At 38.1% G+C, this 13652-nt stretch overlaps 1 protein-coding gene across 1 annotated transcript in view; it reads right to left on the bottom strand.

The window, feature by feature from the left end:
* Positions 1 to 13652, bottom strand: part of LIPK (lipase family member K) — a 253310-nt gene that overhangs the window by 40772 nt on the left and 198886 nt on the right. Inside the window, exons 2-5 of the mRNA XM_084904387.1 lie at positions 3317 to 3432; positions 3038 to 3155; positions 2017 to 2215; positions 807 to 916 (exon numbers count right to left, since the gene is read on the bottom strand). Coding sequence (XP_084760513.1) covers positions 807 to 916; positions 2017 to 2215; positions 3038 to 3155; positions 3317 to 3421 — 532 coding nt within the window. The 5' untranslated portion in view covers positions 3422 to 3432. The remainder of the gene's footprint in view (positions 1 to 806; positions 917 to 2016; positions 2216 to 3037; positions 3156 to 3316; positions 3433 to 13652) is intronic.

The raw sequence follows: 13652 nt of genomic DNA, 5'->3' as shown, positions 1-13652 counted from the left end.
TTTTACTTTTTAATCTCTGTTATTTTCTCTGCCTCCTCCCACTGGAACATAGGGAGACAGAGATTTTAATCTGTTTTATTTATTCCTGTATTCTCAGGACATCTGCTAGGTGCCCCATTAATATGACTGAGTAAATGGAATCAATTCAGGGCAGAGGCTGTGTGGTGCAATGTTTCAGAGCATGGGCTTGGAAGTCAAAGTACTTGGGTAAATGAGCTACTTCATCCGATATAATCAAAGGCTAATATGCAAATCAACCAAACAGTGGAATGACCGGTCACTGTTACGTGCACTGACCACCAGGGGAAGATGCTCAACACAGGAGCTGCCCCCTGGTGGTGAATGTGCTCCCACAGGGGGAGTACCACTCAGCCGGAAGCCAGACTCATGGCTAGCAACCACAGCGGTGTTGACAGAAGCCTTTCCCACCTCCATGGCTGTGCTAAGGATGTCTAGCTGCCAGTTTAGGCCTGTCCCCCGCAGTCCCTATCAGTTGGACATCCCCCAAGGGCTCCCAGACTGCAAGAGGGCACAGGCTGGACTGAGGGACACCTCTCCTCAGTGCAGGAATTTCATGCACTAGGCCTCTAGTTTGTAATAACTATGTTACTTTGCACAAATTATTTACTCCTTATTTGTTTCCCCACAATAGGGATAATAATTGTCCCTATACCAACAGGTTGTTGAAGGCATTATATTGTATATGTAATGAAAGGAAAGCAATAAGCACAATGATCAACACACCTGCATCACAACTGGAAAGGGTCTAGGTGAACCAAACCACCTTCTTTGACTGCTATACCTACCAATGGTGGTGCCCTGGGAATGGCCAACATAGTGTAGATTTTCCTGTCCAGTTTTCTTTAAAATCAAGTCAATTGTGGCTGGAAGATCATATTTAGCCATTTCATCAAAGCTGCAAGAAAAAAAAAAGACAAATAATACAACATATTTCCTTGCTATAATTTCTAAAAGTCAAACAGGTTTATAGCTAATGCTCCCTTTGAGAAATTGAACACTAGATAAGCATTAGTGAGTGCCAAGTGCTCTTTGGGGTGGCTTCTTATTAGCAGTTGACATCATTTCTGAAGCACAGCATTAAAGCCACAGTTTAATCAAAGCAAGGTAATATCTGTAGCTGGGATTATTTCTATCCCTAAAACAATGTCAGATTTAATAATAATTTGTGTGCAGTGTTCCACTGTTGTTTAATATGAATCAGATCCCTCTCTATTTTATTCTTCACAAATCAGCCTGAGTGACTTTTGAAAATGAAAATGGGATTACATTGCTCCCTTATTTAAAGCTTTTCATTGGCAACTCATTAAATTTAGAATGAGCTGCAAGTCTCCCTACACAGCTCTGCCTGATCAGGCCCTCATCAATATCTCTAGTCTCCTCTCATGTCGCTCTCTCTCTTCCTCACTAGAGTCAGGACACAGGCTTCCTTTCAGTTCTCAGAGCATTTTTAGCCAAATTGTTTTCAGTTCTCCACTTCCATTAGTAATTTTCGGGAATAAGGCACAAAAGGGAGCCTGATAGAAAGGCTTTGATAATATCTCCATAGTGTCAAATGTCATTGCTCCTACCCCAACCTCGATATTGATATTGACTCAGAGTGTTGATCTGAACCCCCAACTAGGTTTAACATCCTCTTGAATCCATATGGATGTTTCTTTTCAAATCTACTCAGGACAGAAAATTTCCTTGCTTCAGTCATTTTGCTCATTTCCATTTGGAAAAGCATAATCAGAAACATAAAGCATTATTCCCAAATACTGGGCAATGAGATCACAGAAAGTGGAAAAAAAAAACTACCCTTGGAGGAAAAAACTGCCCTTGCAATGAGGCGTATGGAAGAACCCAAGAAACAATTAGAATAAAAATTCCTTCCTTCTCTTTTTACTTGGAATATAATACGTTGAAGTGGGACTGAACTGAAAGGGGTGAACACCCATGCTTTTTAAACTCAATATTGACTTTTGTGTCCAATTGGGCATTGTTCCTGTTCTTTACCTGAAAGCCCAGAATTCAGCTGAGTTTGGTGAATAGTAGAGATTCCTCCTGGCGTAGGTATTTCCCCGGCTGTTCCCCAGCCACACGTCATAGCCAGCATCCGCCAGAAGGAAGCCCAGGCTGTTGTTGGGCAGGTTGGCAATCCAGTTTGTGGCTGATGTGAGCAAACCATGTTGCAAAAACACAACAGGTCTCTGGCCTAAAGAAGAACATTATTTTAACGCTGTATAAACACATTTCTCATTCTAAGATCAAGGATAAAGATAGGAAAGAGACTTTCGTATCACTACAATTACACCATTTGCTTGAGTTGACTGGGTTTTAGTAACTTACCTTAATTGTGGTGATGGTTTCTCAGAGACAAAACTTATCCAATGATAGACTTTAAATATGTGGTTCCATTGTATGCCAATGATGTCTCCAAAAACTATTGAAAAATTATATGCTGAAGAAATTCAGCATGATGTTAAATTAAGTGGCCCTACTTAATTGTATACTTTTTTTTATTGTACAACTTTTTCTACAGTGAGAAAAAGATACATTTTTAATAGAACTAGCAAAAATGACTTTTATCTGTTTAGCAAATGAGCCTTGAATTGCCTCCTCTTTCTCCCTCTGCAGCACACACACTGGCTCTGTCTCCTGGATCCTCCGGGACTGCGCTCACTTTAATTTCAGAGAGCAAGCTTTCCTTCACTTCTCCTAGTTAGGTGTCACTGCCAGGACTTCTAGCTTAATATCCTGAGCACACTTCTAGCATTGCTCTGATCACACATTATTATAATCATCTGTGTATCCAGCTCATTCGTTTGATGGTGACCCTCCTTGAAGAAATGACTTCATCACTGTTGCATTTCCAGAATGATCTAGTCTCATTAAGTCTAGGAAAAAATTAAAGGAGGAAAAAGAGGAGGAAAAGAACAGGGAAGGCATGAATGGTGGAAAAGAGAGTGAGAAAGAGGAAGAAAGAAAGAAGGGCGAGGGAAAGAGGGAGAAAGGAAAGAGGGAAAGAAGGTTATACCTCTATTCTCAGCATTTTTCTTCCCATAAGGAATTCTGAAGATCTCTAGAATATAACCATCTTCAGTCACGACTTCATATTCTTCACTTGGGTATCCCCAATAAGAAATCATCTGACCCTGGTGAGGAAAAATCAAAACTTTTTTAGTTTACTTCTAAAATGCACCTAGTAAATACGTAGATATTGTTATATTTAATTGAGCATGTAAAATCTACTGTAATCCTAAATCATGGTATTATCTTGGTTTTGTAGGTGTGTGTTTTTCCTCCAGTAACTTACAATATTCATATTCACTTCAGGGCTTTCATGATTTTGCCTTCCAAAGAAAGCTTGAGTAGTTCCAAGAGCAGATATCAAACTTGCCACTGTTAATAGTAACCACATTTTGGTTCTGCCTGAAATAGAAGAATAGTTTGTGCCATGGTTAACCTATTACACTTTCATAATTCTCCTATCTTTTGTTCATTTTATCTTCATGTAAAGTAGAGAAATGCTTAGGTTTTATTATATTCTATTGAGCAAAAACCTGAGATATGGATGTTAGCTCATGCATTTTAATGCTTAGCATGTTTTCCCTCTATTTGATTCCTTTTGTTTAGGAACATTTCCATTTGGTTTTGAAGTGATATTGAACAAAACTTAATTGATTAAAAAAAATTGTCTTCTGCCCTGGCCGGGTTGCTCAGCGGGTTGGAGTGTTGTCCCATACACCAAAAGGTTGTGGGTTTGGTTCCCTGTCAAGGCGCATACCTAGGTTGTGGGTTTCATCTCTGGTCTGAGCACATACAGGAGGCAACCTATCAATGTTTCTCTATTCCTATCGATGTTTATTTGTTTTTCTCTCCTATCCCTTTTAATTTCTCTAAAATCAATAAAAGCATGTCCTTAGGTAAGGATTAAAAAAAAAAAAAAAAACTCTTCTAGCCCTAGCCCGGTTTGGCTCAGTGGATAGAGCACCAACTAGGAATTTCAAATATACTCAAACTCAGTAGAACTGAACTAGTGTTCCATTCAAGTTTTATATTTTTATTAAAATTACAACTTATATGCTTTCTTTTTTCCAAATGACCATTTTCACAGCACTCTACATTTTGACAGCAATATATATATATATATATATATATATATATTACAGATAGGAAGGGAGAGTGAGAGAAAGATAGAACATCAATGATGAGACAGAAAATCATTGATCGGCTGCCTCTTGCATGACTCCTACTGGGGATCAAGCCCACAATCCCAGGCATGTGCCTTTTCCTGGAATTGAACCAGGGACCCTTTATTCTATAGGCTAATGCTCTATACACTGAGCAAATCCGGCCAGGACAGCACTCTAAAATTTTTTATCTTCTGGTGGAAATTATCACTTGTTTCTCAGCACAGTCAGAATATTTGACATTAGACCCAGAACATATAAATGTCCTATGTTATAATCACCAACTACAAGTTTGAAACTCTTCAGGTACTAATCTGGTGAAAAGTTTCAAAAGAGAAGGGATTATTTGTCCTTAAATATTTGAAGGATTGTCATGTAGAGGACAGTGTTAAAGCAATTATTTTTAATGTGCCATAAATGAATAATTCAATAAATATTTATTATTTATTAAGTTCAAAGGCAGACTAGTGTTCTCAAAATACCTAATGACAAGTTCTAGAATAATGACCGTAACAGCATTTACATTACAGAGTGCTTACTATGTGTTGGATAGTGTGTTTGACATGTTGTACAATAGAGTTACCTTCTCTAAGATGATTTCCTATTCCATAAAATAGGGCCAGTAATAGTGCAGGTTCTGAAGTTATCATAAGAATCCATTAAGATAATAAAAGGAAAGTTATTAAGAGCATGTTAAGTATCTATTAAACACTGGAAAAATGCAGTGATAGTTTAGTAGCATCTTACTTAATTCTCATGCTAAGCCTATGAGGTAAGTAGCATTATATTCCCCATTTTACAGATGATAAAACCAAGGCTAATATTATGTAGAAAGCAACTGAGCCCATTTTTGAGACTAGGTAGTCTGTCTCCAAAGACTATGTTCTTCTCCACTACAATGCTCCTTTAGGATAACCTAAACCAGCATCTACTTGGAACTACTTATAACATCCCCAGAGAGAGTTACATAATTTGTTCTAAACTTATTTTTAGGGGGTTATAATTTAAATAAATACATTAGTAGCCTATAAAGTTTAACAACAGTATTCACAATGGTTAATTCAATAGCAGTTGGTTTGGATGAAATTAAATGATTCTCAATATAGCATATCAATAAAGTCAGTTTATATGAGGGTTGATCTATTACTTCTCAAAAAGGAAAATAAAAGATATTAGATTCACATTAAACATTCATTACAAAAAATGCTGAATTAATAAACTCATTTGTCATCTAGTAACTCAGAATCCTATGTATAGATAAAAATAAATGAAAAAAATAAATCAAATCCCAAAAGAATAAGCTTTAATTCTAATAGAAACATTTATATAGCTCAATATGCAACAAATAGATAGGCCTTTAAGAATGCACAGTTGGGTTAAAGAAAAAAAACTGAATTTAACATCTCAAATATTAATTTTCTCAACAGAAGGTATACTTACAGTCTCCTCAGACACAGGACTATGTTTTGCTGGATATTTAGTATTTTTGTTAATCCTGCACTTGCTGTTTATATACAAAAGTTCAACAATGGCCAGAATTATTCATTCACTGATTAAATTTCCATGTCTTTAATATCACAACATCATCTAATTATAAAAGGACAAACCTAAAACTCAAATATTACCCTCAAGGTGAAGGGATTAAGAAAAGAAAGAAAACACACACACACACACACACAAAACCCCCATACATATAACACAAAGACACACACAGCAGAGTGGCGATAGCCAAAAGGAAGTGGGGTGAGGAGTGGGAAGAGGTGGGCAAAGGAGGGGAAAATGGGGATGGAAATAAACTTTTCTTGGGGTGATGGGGACACGATGCCGTGTGCAGACAATGTTTTATTGAGATGTACTCTGACACGTGTATGATTTTGTGAATCCATGTCACCCCAATAAATTCAATATTTTTAAAAACGCTACATTCAACTTCACATAGGACTGAGTTCACCCCTTCAAATTTTAACATTCACAAATATTGGCCAAAGGAGTTATGATAACTAAGAATGATTTAGAAAACATTAACAATTATTCTTGATATCTTAAACACATAAAAACTGTTAAATCAGCTGTATAATGCAAATTATTATGCGGTACAGCTCCGATAAGAAGGCCTAAGATAACAGAAGGCCTCTTTGTTCTTTAAAAATACAGTGCACAAACTATTCTGACCAGATGGTTATATAACCACCTGCAAATACATGTAATCAGCAAGGAGTGTTATTTTAATTATGGTCTTTGATCAGGGTCTCTAACACTTCAAATAATAGTCCAGTTAATATGTCAAACCCAATCCCACCCTTTAAAAACATATGGGTGGTGCCATTTTTGTTATATAAAATAATTGTTTGGCATTTGAATAAAATCATTATGTTTGCAAGTGACTTGTGCAATTAAAACGTTTATATTTAAAAATATAGCTGATCCTTTACAACACCATGAGCAAATCTGTAACTCAGAGTGAGAGAAAAAGAGAATCATATTTTGAATTTTTAAAATAATTTGCCATTTATTTTTAAGAAATAATTATTTTTTATTAGTACTTAAATACCAGAAATGGCAAGTTATAAATCAACTTTCCATCAACCATCATAATACAATTAATTGGAGTTGCATTGTTTCAATAAACTAGGAAAACAATTTAGGATATGTCCAATACCACATGTATTTACATTTTTAAAAATATATTTTTATTGATTTTTTACAGAGAGGAAGAGAGAGGTATAGAGAGTTAGAAACATCGGTAAGCTGCCTCTTGCACCCCCCCTACTGGGGATGTGCCCGCCACCAACGTACATGCCCTTGACCGGAATCGAACCTGGGACCCCCTCAGTCTGCAGGCCGACGTTCTATCCACTGAGCCAAACCAGTTTTGGCTATTTACATATTTTTACGTTACCTTTGCTCAAGTCTGGCTGATTTTCATTGACAATAACATTTCTGAAAGGAAAAGATGGTGACACATTTTCATAAGGATCAATGTAAAGGGAGAGGGTTTTGCTCGCTATCCGAATGCAATTTGAACTTACTTCACCAGCAGGTACAAAGTAGATTAACCATGTTTCTTCATGACACTGCAGTATAGATTTAAACAAGAGAATGCAGGATGTGTTTCTTTGGCCTTTTACTGTGGCTGAAAATAATTTGGAGTTAGAATCTGGACATAGTGGACATATGCAGTATATAAATACTTTGAAAGAGATCTATGATTCTTTTTTTAAAAAATATATTTTATTCATTTTGTACAGAGAGGAAGGGAGAGAGATAGAGAGTTAGAAACATCAATGAGAGAGAGTCATCGATCAGCTGCCTCTTGCACACCCCCTACCGGGGATATGCCCGCCACCAAGGTACATGCCCTTGACCGGAATCAAACCCGGGACCCTTCAGTCCCCAAGCCGACGCCCTATCCATTGAGCCAAACCGGTTTCGGCGAGATCTATGATTCTTACAATAATGCAACCAAACAATCAACATGCTCTTTCTTCTTTATAAATACCTTACATTTGGATTCGCGAATGTAAGGTATTTAGAGGTCATTGTGGCAGTCATATAAACTACCGTGTTTCCCCCAAAATAAGACATCCTCCGAAAATAAGACCTAGTGCAAATTTGGGAGAAAAAAATTAATATAAGACACTGTCTTATTTTCGGGGAAACAGGGTAGTAAAAGGGCATTAGCTTTTGTGCGCAATATGTATGAAGATCCATGAGGAAACGTGATGCTTTCCCTACTCATAACAGTCCCACTAACCTCCTCAACCCTGTTCCACTCTCCCTGCTCCATTCTCCTTTTCCACTTGATAACTCTTCTTCATCTTTAGGTCTCAGCTCAGCCATTATTTCCCTGAGGAATACCACCATGACACTGTTGTGTTTTTTTAATCTTTATTATTGAGAGTATTACAGATGTCCCCCTTGCCTCCCCATTACCTCCCTTCACTTAGTCCCCCCCCCCCCCCCTTTCCATTCCAGGCCTTCATGGCCCTATTGTCTGTGTCCATGGGCAATGCATACATGTATTTAAGTTCTTTGATTAATTTCTCCCCACCCCCACTCCACCCTTCCTTCTGAGATGTGTCAATATGTTCCATGTTTCCATGCACCCAGTTCTATGTTATTCCTCAATTTATTTTGTTCATCAGATCGTATGATAGTTGTCTTTCTTTGACTGGTTTATTTTGCTTAGCATAATACTCTCCAGGTCCCCCCTTGCTGTCTCAAAGGCCAAGAGAGCCTTTTTTATAGCTGCATAGTATTCCATTGTGCAAAGGTATCATGGCTTCTTTATCCACTCATCTACTGATGGGCACTTGGGCTGTTTCCAGATCTTTCAATAAACTAGGAAAGCATAGGTGTGATTATTCTTTCTAATTGGCGTTTTGGGATTCTTGGATTATATTTCTAGAAGTAAAATCACTGAGTCCAAGCAGTTCCATTTTTAATTTCTTGAGGGAACGCCATACTGTTTTCCACAGTGGCTGCACCAGTCTTCATTCCCACCAGCAATGCACTAGGGTTCCCTTTTCCCTTACCAGCACTTGTTTGTTGATTTGTTGATGGTGGCCACTCTGGCAGGTATGAGGTGATACCTCATTGTAGTTTTAATTTGCATCTCTCTGTTGTTTGGTGACATTAAGCATTTTTCATAGGCCTATTGTATCTGTATGTCCTATTTGAAGAAGTGTCTATTCAGGTCCTTTGGCCATATTTCAATTGGACTTTTGCTGCCACTTTTATCTGCTATTCTAGCCTCTAATTTTTCATTATTCAATGCATCATCAAACTGATACCTAATTTGAATCCTAAAGTAAAATCCAATGATATCACTTTTGGGTTGAAGACTTGTGATGGTTCCTACTGTGCCAAGTATGAAATATAAATAGAAAATAACGCATTCCATTCAATAGATATTTTTAGAGAATCTTCTTTGTTCTAGGGAATAGAGTGTTCCTAAAATCCCCAGCCCCAATTCATTTCTTTATTTTTCTTACGATCTCCTATTGTATTTCAGTGACGATAAAACTTATTTTGGCTTATATATCTCTGCTTCTTTATATTGCTTCTTAATGACTTTAAAGCATGACCTATTTTTTCAAGAAGATGAACTTCATTAGAACACATCTCTATCACTATAAAATACAGTTCAGGCCTTTTCACTCAGCAGGTGCTTAGTAGTTAGATGTTAAATGAATTAGCTTATTTCCTGCATCATTTCACAAACACATGAGACGTTTCCTGGGGTTTATGAAATGACTCCATTTGATGGTCTTCATAAAATTCCAAAGTTTCTTTATCACTTGCCAGTGATTCCATTGTCATTACAACTCCTCTTAGAAATGTAGAGTGGCCCTTATCACTCTGAATAGTTGGCAATGACATTGATAAAGGACAGATGTTTATTACCTGGGGCCTATGGAAATGTGCATGTATTTAGGTCTGTGCATTTCCAAGGTGAGTAACTCCTTCTCTAGTAAAACTTAAGGAATACAGTGAAAGAATAAGGAAGACACCACTAAGGGGAAAAAAAAAGTTTCACTGTCAGTAAAACCCAGAACTTTGTATCTAGCAGTAAGATTTTTTTTTATTGTATCGACAATTTACAGTAAATATCCCAAAATGCTCCATGTCCCCAGATAAAAACCAAATTGATTGCAGGAGGCAGATACAGAAGGTGAATGAGGTTATGGATTTGGTAGCGTAAGTTGCTGCATCCTTAGGAATAGAGAGTGGCCTTTTCCTATCTGTCTGTCACTGTCACTCTGCAGGAGTAGGGTAAGTGAATACAAAGGAAGGAAAGAGTTTTCACAAATAATCATACTTAAAAGCAACACTAGGTTTTTGTGAAACCATGCTTTACTAGGAGAGAATGTGTATTTTATTAATATCAGCAGTAGTAGTAAAAGTGAGTTGGCTTTCATAGCTTCTAGAAAAAAGACCACTTGCATATATGTTAGTAAAATATAAAAAGCCATAACAGTAGTCCTACCATACCTGGCAAGTTTGGTGACCTACACACAGACTAAGATTAGGGGAGAAACAATATTTTTTTCCCTAATCTTTAAGAAAACAATAAAATGCATTATTGAAATCAGACCTGCTCTGTTGACTCTTTTGAAGAAACAAAGATAGGTGTGTTTTAGAATTTCTGGACAAAGACCAGTCCGGATCTGGCCTGTGGGTCCTGAATTGATCCTGCAGGTCTAGAGATAAGGATGTTGATCTCAGATTCAACCTGTTCCAACCCTAATCCTATTAAATTATGACTCTGCCCCCCTTCTCTTATCACCAACACCTGGGTAAGGCAAATTTATGAGTCTCTACCACAATGGAGGCAAGTGGAGTGAGAAGGTTTTGGCTAAGAGATAGAGGTTTAAGGATAAAATTATGAAGAACTATTTTGGGGAGAAAACTTGTGGATGTTCTTTTTTTTAAAAAAATATATTTTATTGATATTTTACAGAGAGGAAGAGAGAGAGATAGAGAGCTAGAAACATCGATGAGAGAGAAACATCGACCAGCTGCCTCTTACACACCCCCTACCGGTGATATGCCCGCAACCAAGGTACAGTACATGCCCTTGACCGGAATCGAACCCGGGACCCTTCAGTCCGCAGACCGATGCTCTACCACTGAGCCAAACCGGTTTCGGCAAACTTGTGGATGTTCTAAGAATTTGTAAACAGAATCTGCTACCCTAGTCAATATCCTATTCCACTTACTCAAACCTTACACAGTCTTTGGAAATGATGTTAATTATGAATAAGCATGATATGTCCAGATGAGTTACAGGAGTAAATTGTGTGAAAGGGAAGTCCCCCCAAATTGCATTTGTTTCTAAAACCACGTTTCTATCATGACCCCCAACTCATGCTTACACAGCTGCAACAAAGATTTAAGAAGACAATCCATCTAATAAAAGAGTAATATGCAAATTGACTATCAATCCAAAACACAAGATGGCTGCCCCCATGTGGTCAAAGATGGATGCCCTCATGTGGACACTAGATGGCTGCCACAAGATGGCCAGCAGGGGAGGGCAGTTGAGAGGAACCAGGTCTGCAAGGGAGGGGAGTTGGGGGTGACCAGGCTGGCAGAAAAGGGAAGTTGGGGGCGACTAAACCTGCAGGGAAGGGCAGTTGGGGGGGATCCAGGCCTGCAGTGGAGGCCAGTTAGTGGTGACCAGGCCAACAGGGGAGGACAGATAGGGGCAATCAGGCTGGCAGGAGAGCAGTTAGGCATCAATTAGGCTGGCAGGGGAGTGGTTAGGGGGTGATCAGGCTAGCAGACAGAAGCAGTTAGGGGCAATCAGGAAGGCAGGCAGGTGAGCAGTTGGGAGCAAGCAGTCTTAGATTGTGAGAGGGATGTCCGACTGCCCGTTTAGGCCCGCTCCCAGTAGGATTGGGCCTAAACGGGCAGTCGGACATTCCTCGAGGGGTCCCAGATTGGAATGGGTGCAGGCTGGGCTGAGGGAAACACCCCACTGTGCACGCATTTCATGCACCAGGCCTCTAGTCTACTATATGACAGAAGCCTGAGAAACAAAGGTATCTTATCTTTGGCTAAGTCATCTGAGGCCCAGAGTGGGTCCAACAGACTAAAAATATTAAGATTCCAGTAGTTTTAAATAACATTTGTATGTTAGATGCATTTTTACTTGAATTGTAACGTGTAATCTTTAGAGCCAACCTGTGAGATAGCCAGTATCATCTTCAATTTACAAATTAGAAAACCAGCTCAGGTATAGTCACTGGCTCAAGACATGCCCATCTCCATAAGCTCCAGGTAAGAGCAAAGCTTCAGCTTATGGACATAGCTCACCTTCTGGGCTACTGGGGTTCTCTGGAGCAGAGAGGGTCACCGTATTAGTTTACTAAGATTACCATTACAAAGTATCACAGACTGGTGGCTTAAACTATAGAAATGTATTTTCTCACAGTTCAGGAGGCTAGATGTTCGAGGTGTCGGCATGGTTGATATTTTCCTGAAGCCTCTTTCTTGGGCCTGCAGACAATTGTCTCCTTCCGGAGTCATCACATTGTCTTCCCTTCATATTGGAGTAGGGGCCACCCTAATGACTTCATTTAACTGAAGTCCCACTCTGAGGTAAGGACTTCAACATATGAATTTGGTGGAGGGGAGACACAATTCAGCTAACAGTCATAAATCTCAAAAGAAAAAAAATAGTTTCATCGACTTAATACGCACAGACCATGTATTTTATAATCAAAATGAAATTAGTACTTGAACTTGACTACTAGCAAAAGCAAACATGAATATTTTATAGCTTCAAGCAGAACAATATTTAGTCATTCCAAACTTTACTCTTAAAAAATAATTGTTTTCCTGATTGGGAGCAGAAATAGAGGACAGAGGACTCCAGACCTTTGTTCCATTGAAGTCATCTTTGTCAAGAATTTTTTGAGAGTAAAATACTAAGCCTCAGATATAATTCCATCCTGATATAAACCTAGCAGTTGTAAATAGTTCACTCACCAAGACAAATAATAATAATAATTAGAGATCAATCTCCAAACTCTGCTTATAAATTTGCTTCTTATTATGACTTAATGTCATAATATCAAAAGTGCTGGCTCAGATTTTCAAAACCACAGAAGTTAAGTGAAATGTTTAGCAGAGGAGGCAGTTGGGGTTCAAGAGTCTACAGATCTTGAATCAGTTGGTTAACAACTTGACTGGAAATTCTGTGCTTTGGAGGAAATCAGAAGATTAGACGCTTCACATATCCAGAGAAACATTGAGGGAAACCAAGGGATGCTATATGCAGTGGGATAATCAGAAGGTTAATTGGCAGAATTCTAAAGAACTGGAAAATTTCATTTCTGAAATAGTCTGCTGGGAACAATGGAATGATAAATAACGTTGGAGCTCACATTTAGGAAGATATCTATTAATTCCTTTGTTCCCAACCAATTCTGGTTTTTATATATTAAAAATGTCCTGATCATAGGATTTTATGTTTAATGCACTACTCTTTCGGTTACTCTAACACTTTGTGATCACCAGAAATTGCCCAGTATTTTTGAAAGAATAAAATCAAATCACTATTCTTTAAAATTCAAAAATTATTTCTCCAGAAAGTCTCACAAAGCAATGATACTGAGTCAAACAGATAAACAGAAGTTGTTGTCCATATAGAAAGGACCTCAACTTTTTCTTCTTGGTTTGCTGAAATGAATAAGGCTCCACTGAACCTAACGGTGTCCCCTGGAGACGTCAAAATACTCCACATGTACTTGCCATGTAGATTCATGTACTTGAGAACAGGGAAAACCAGGCACATAAAACGCAATTGCAAAATGAATGCTATTTAAACAAATGAAAAATCAAACGAATGAAATGCATTTAAACAGATTTCATTTTATTCAACTTTATCTTAAGGAAATAATCGTATCTTTATGTTCCCTACCCCAATCGTCCCCAGACATACCATCTGAC

The sequence above is a fragment of the Pipistrellus hanaki genome (assembly GCF_964339955.1).
Source record: "Pipistrellus hanaki genome assembly, chromosome: 14".
NCBI lineage: Eukaryota > Metazoa > Chordata > Mammalia > Chiroptera > Vespertilionidae > Pipistrellus > Pipistrellus hanaki.
This window is presented reverse-complemented; position numbering and strand designations above follow the sequence as displayed.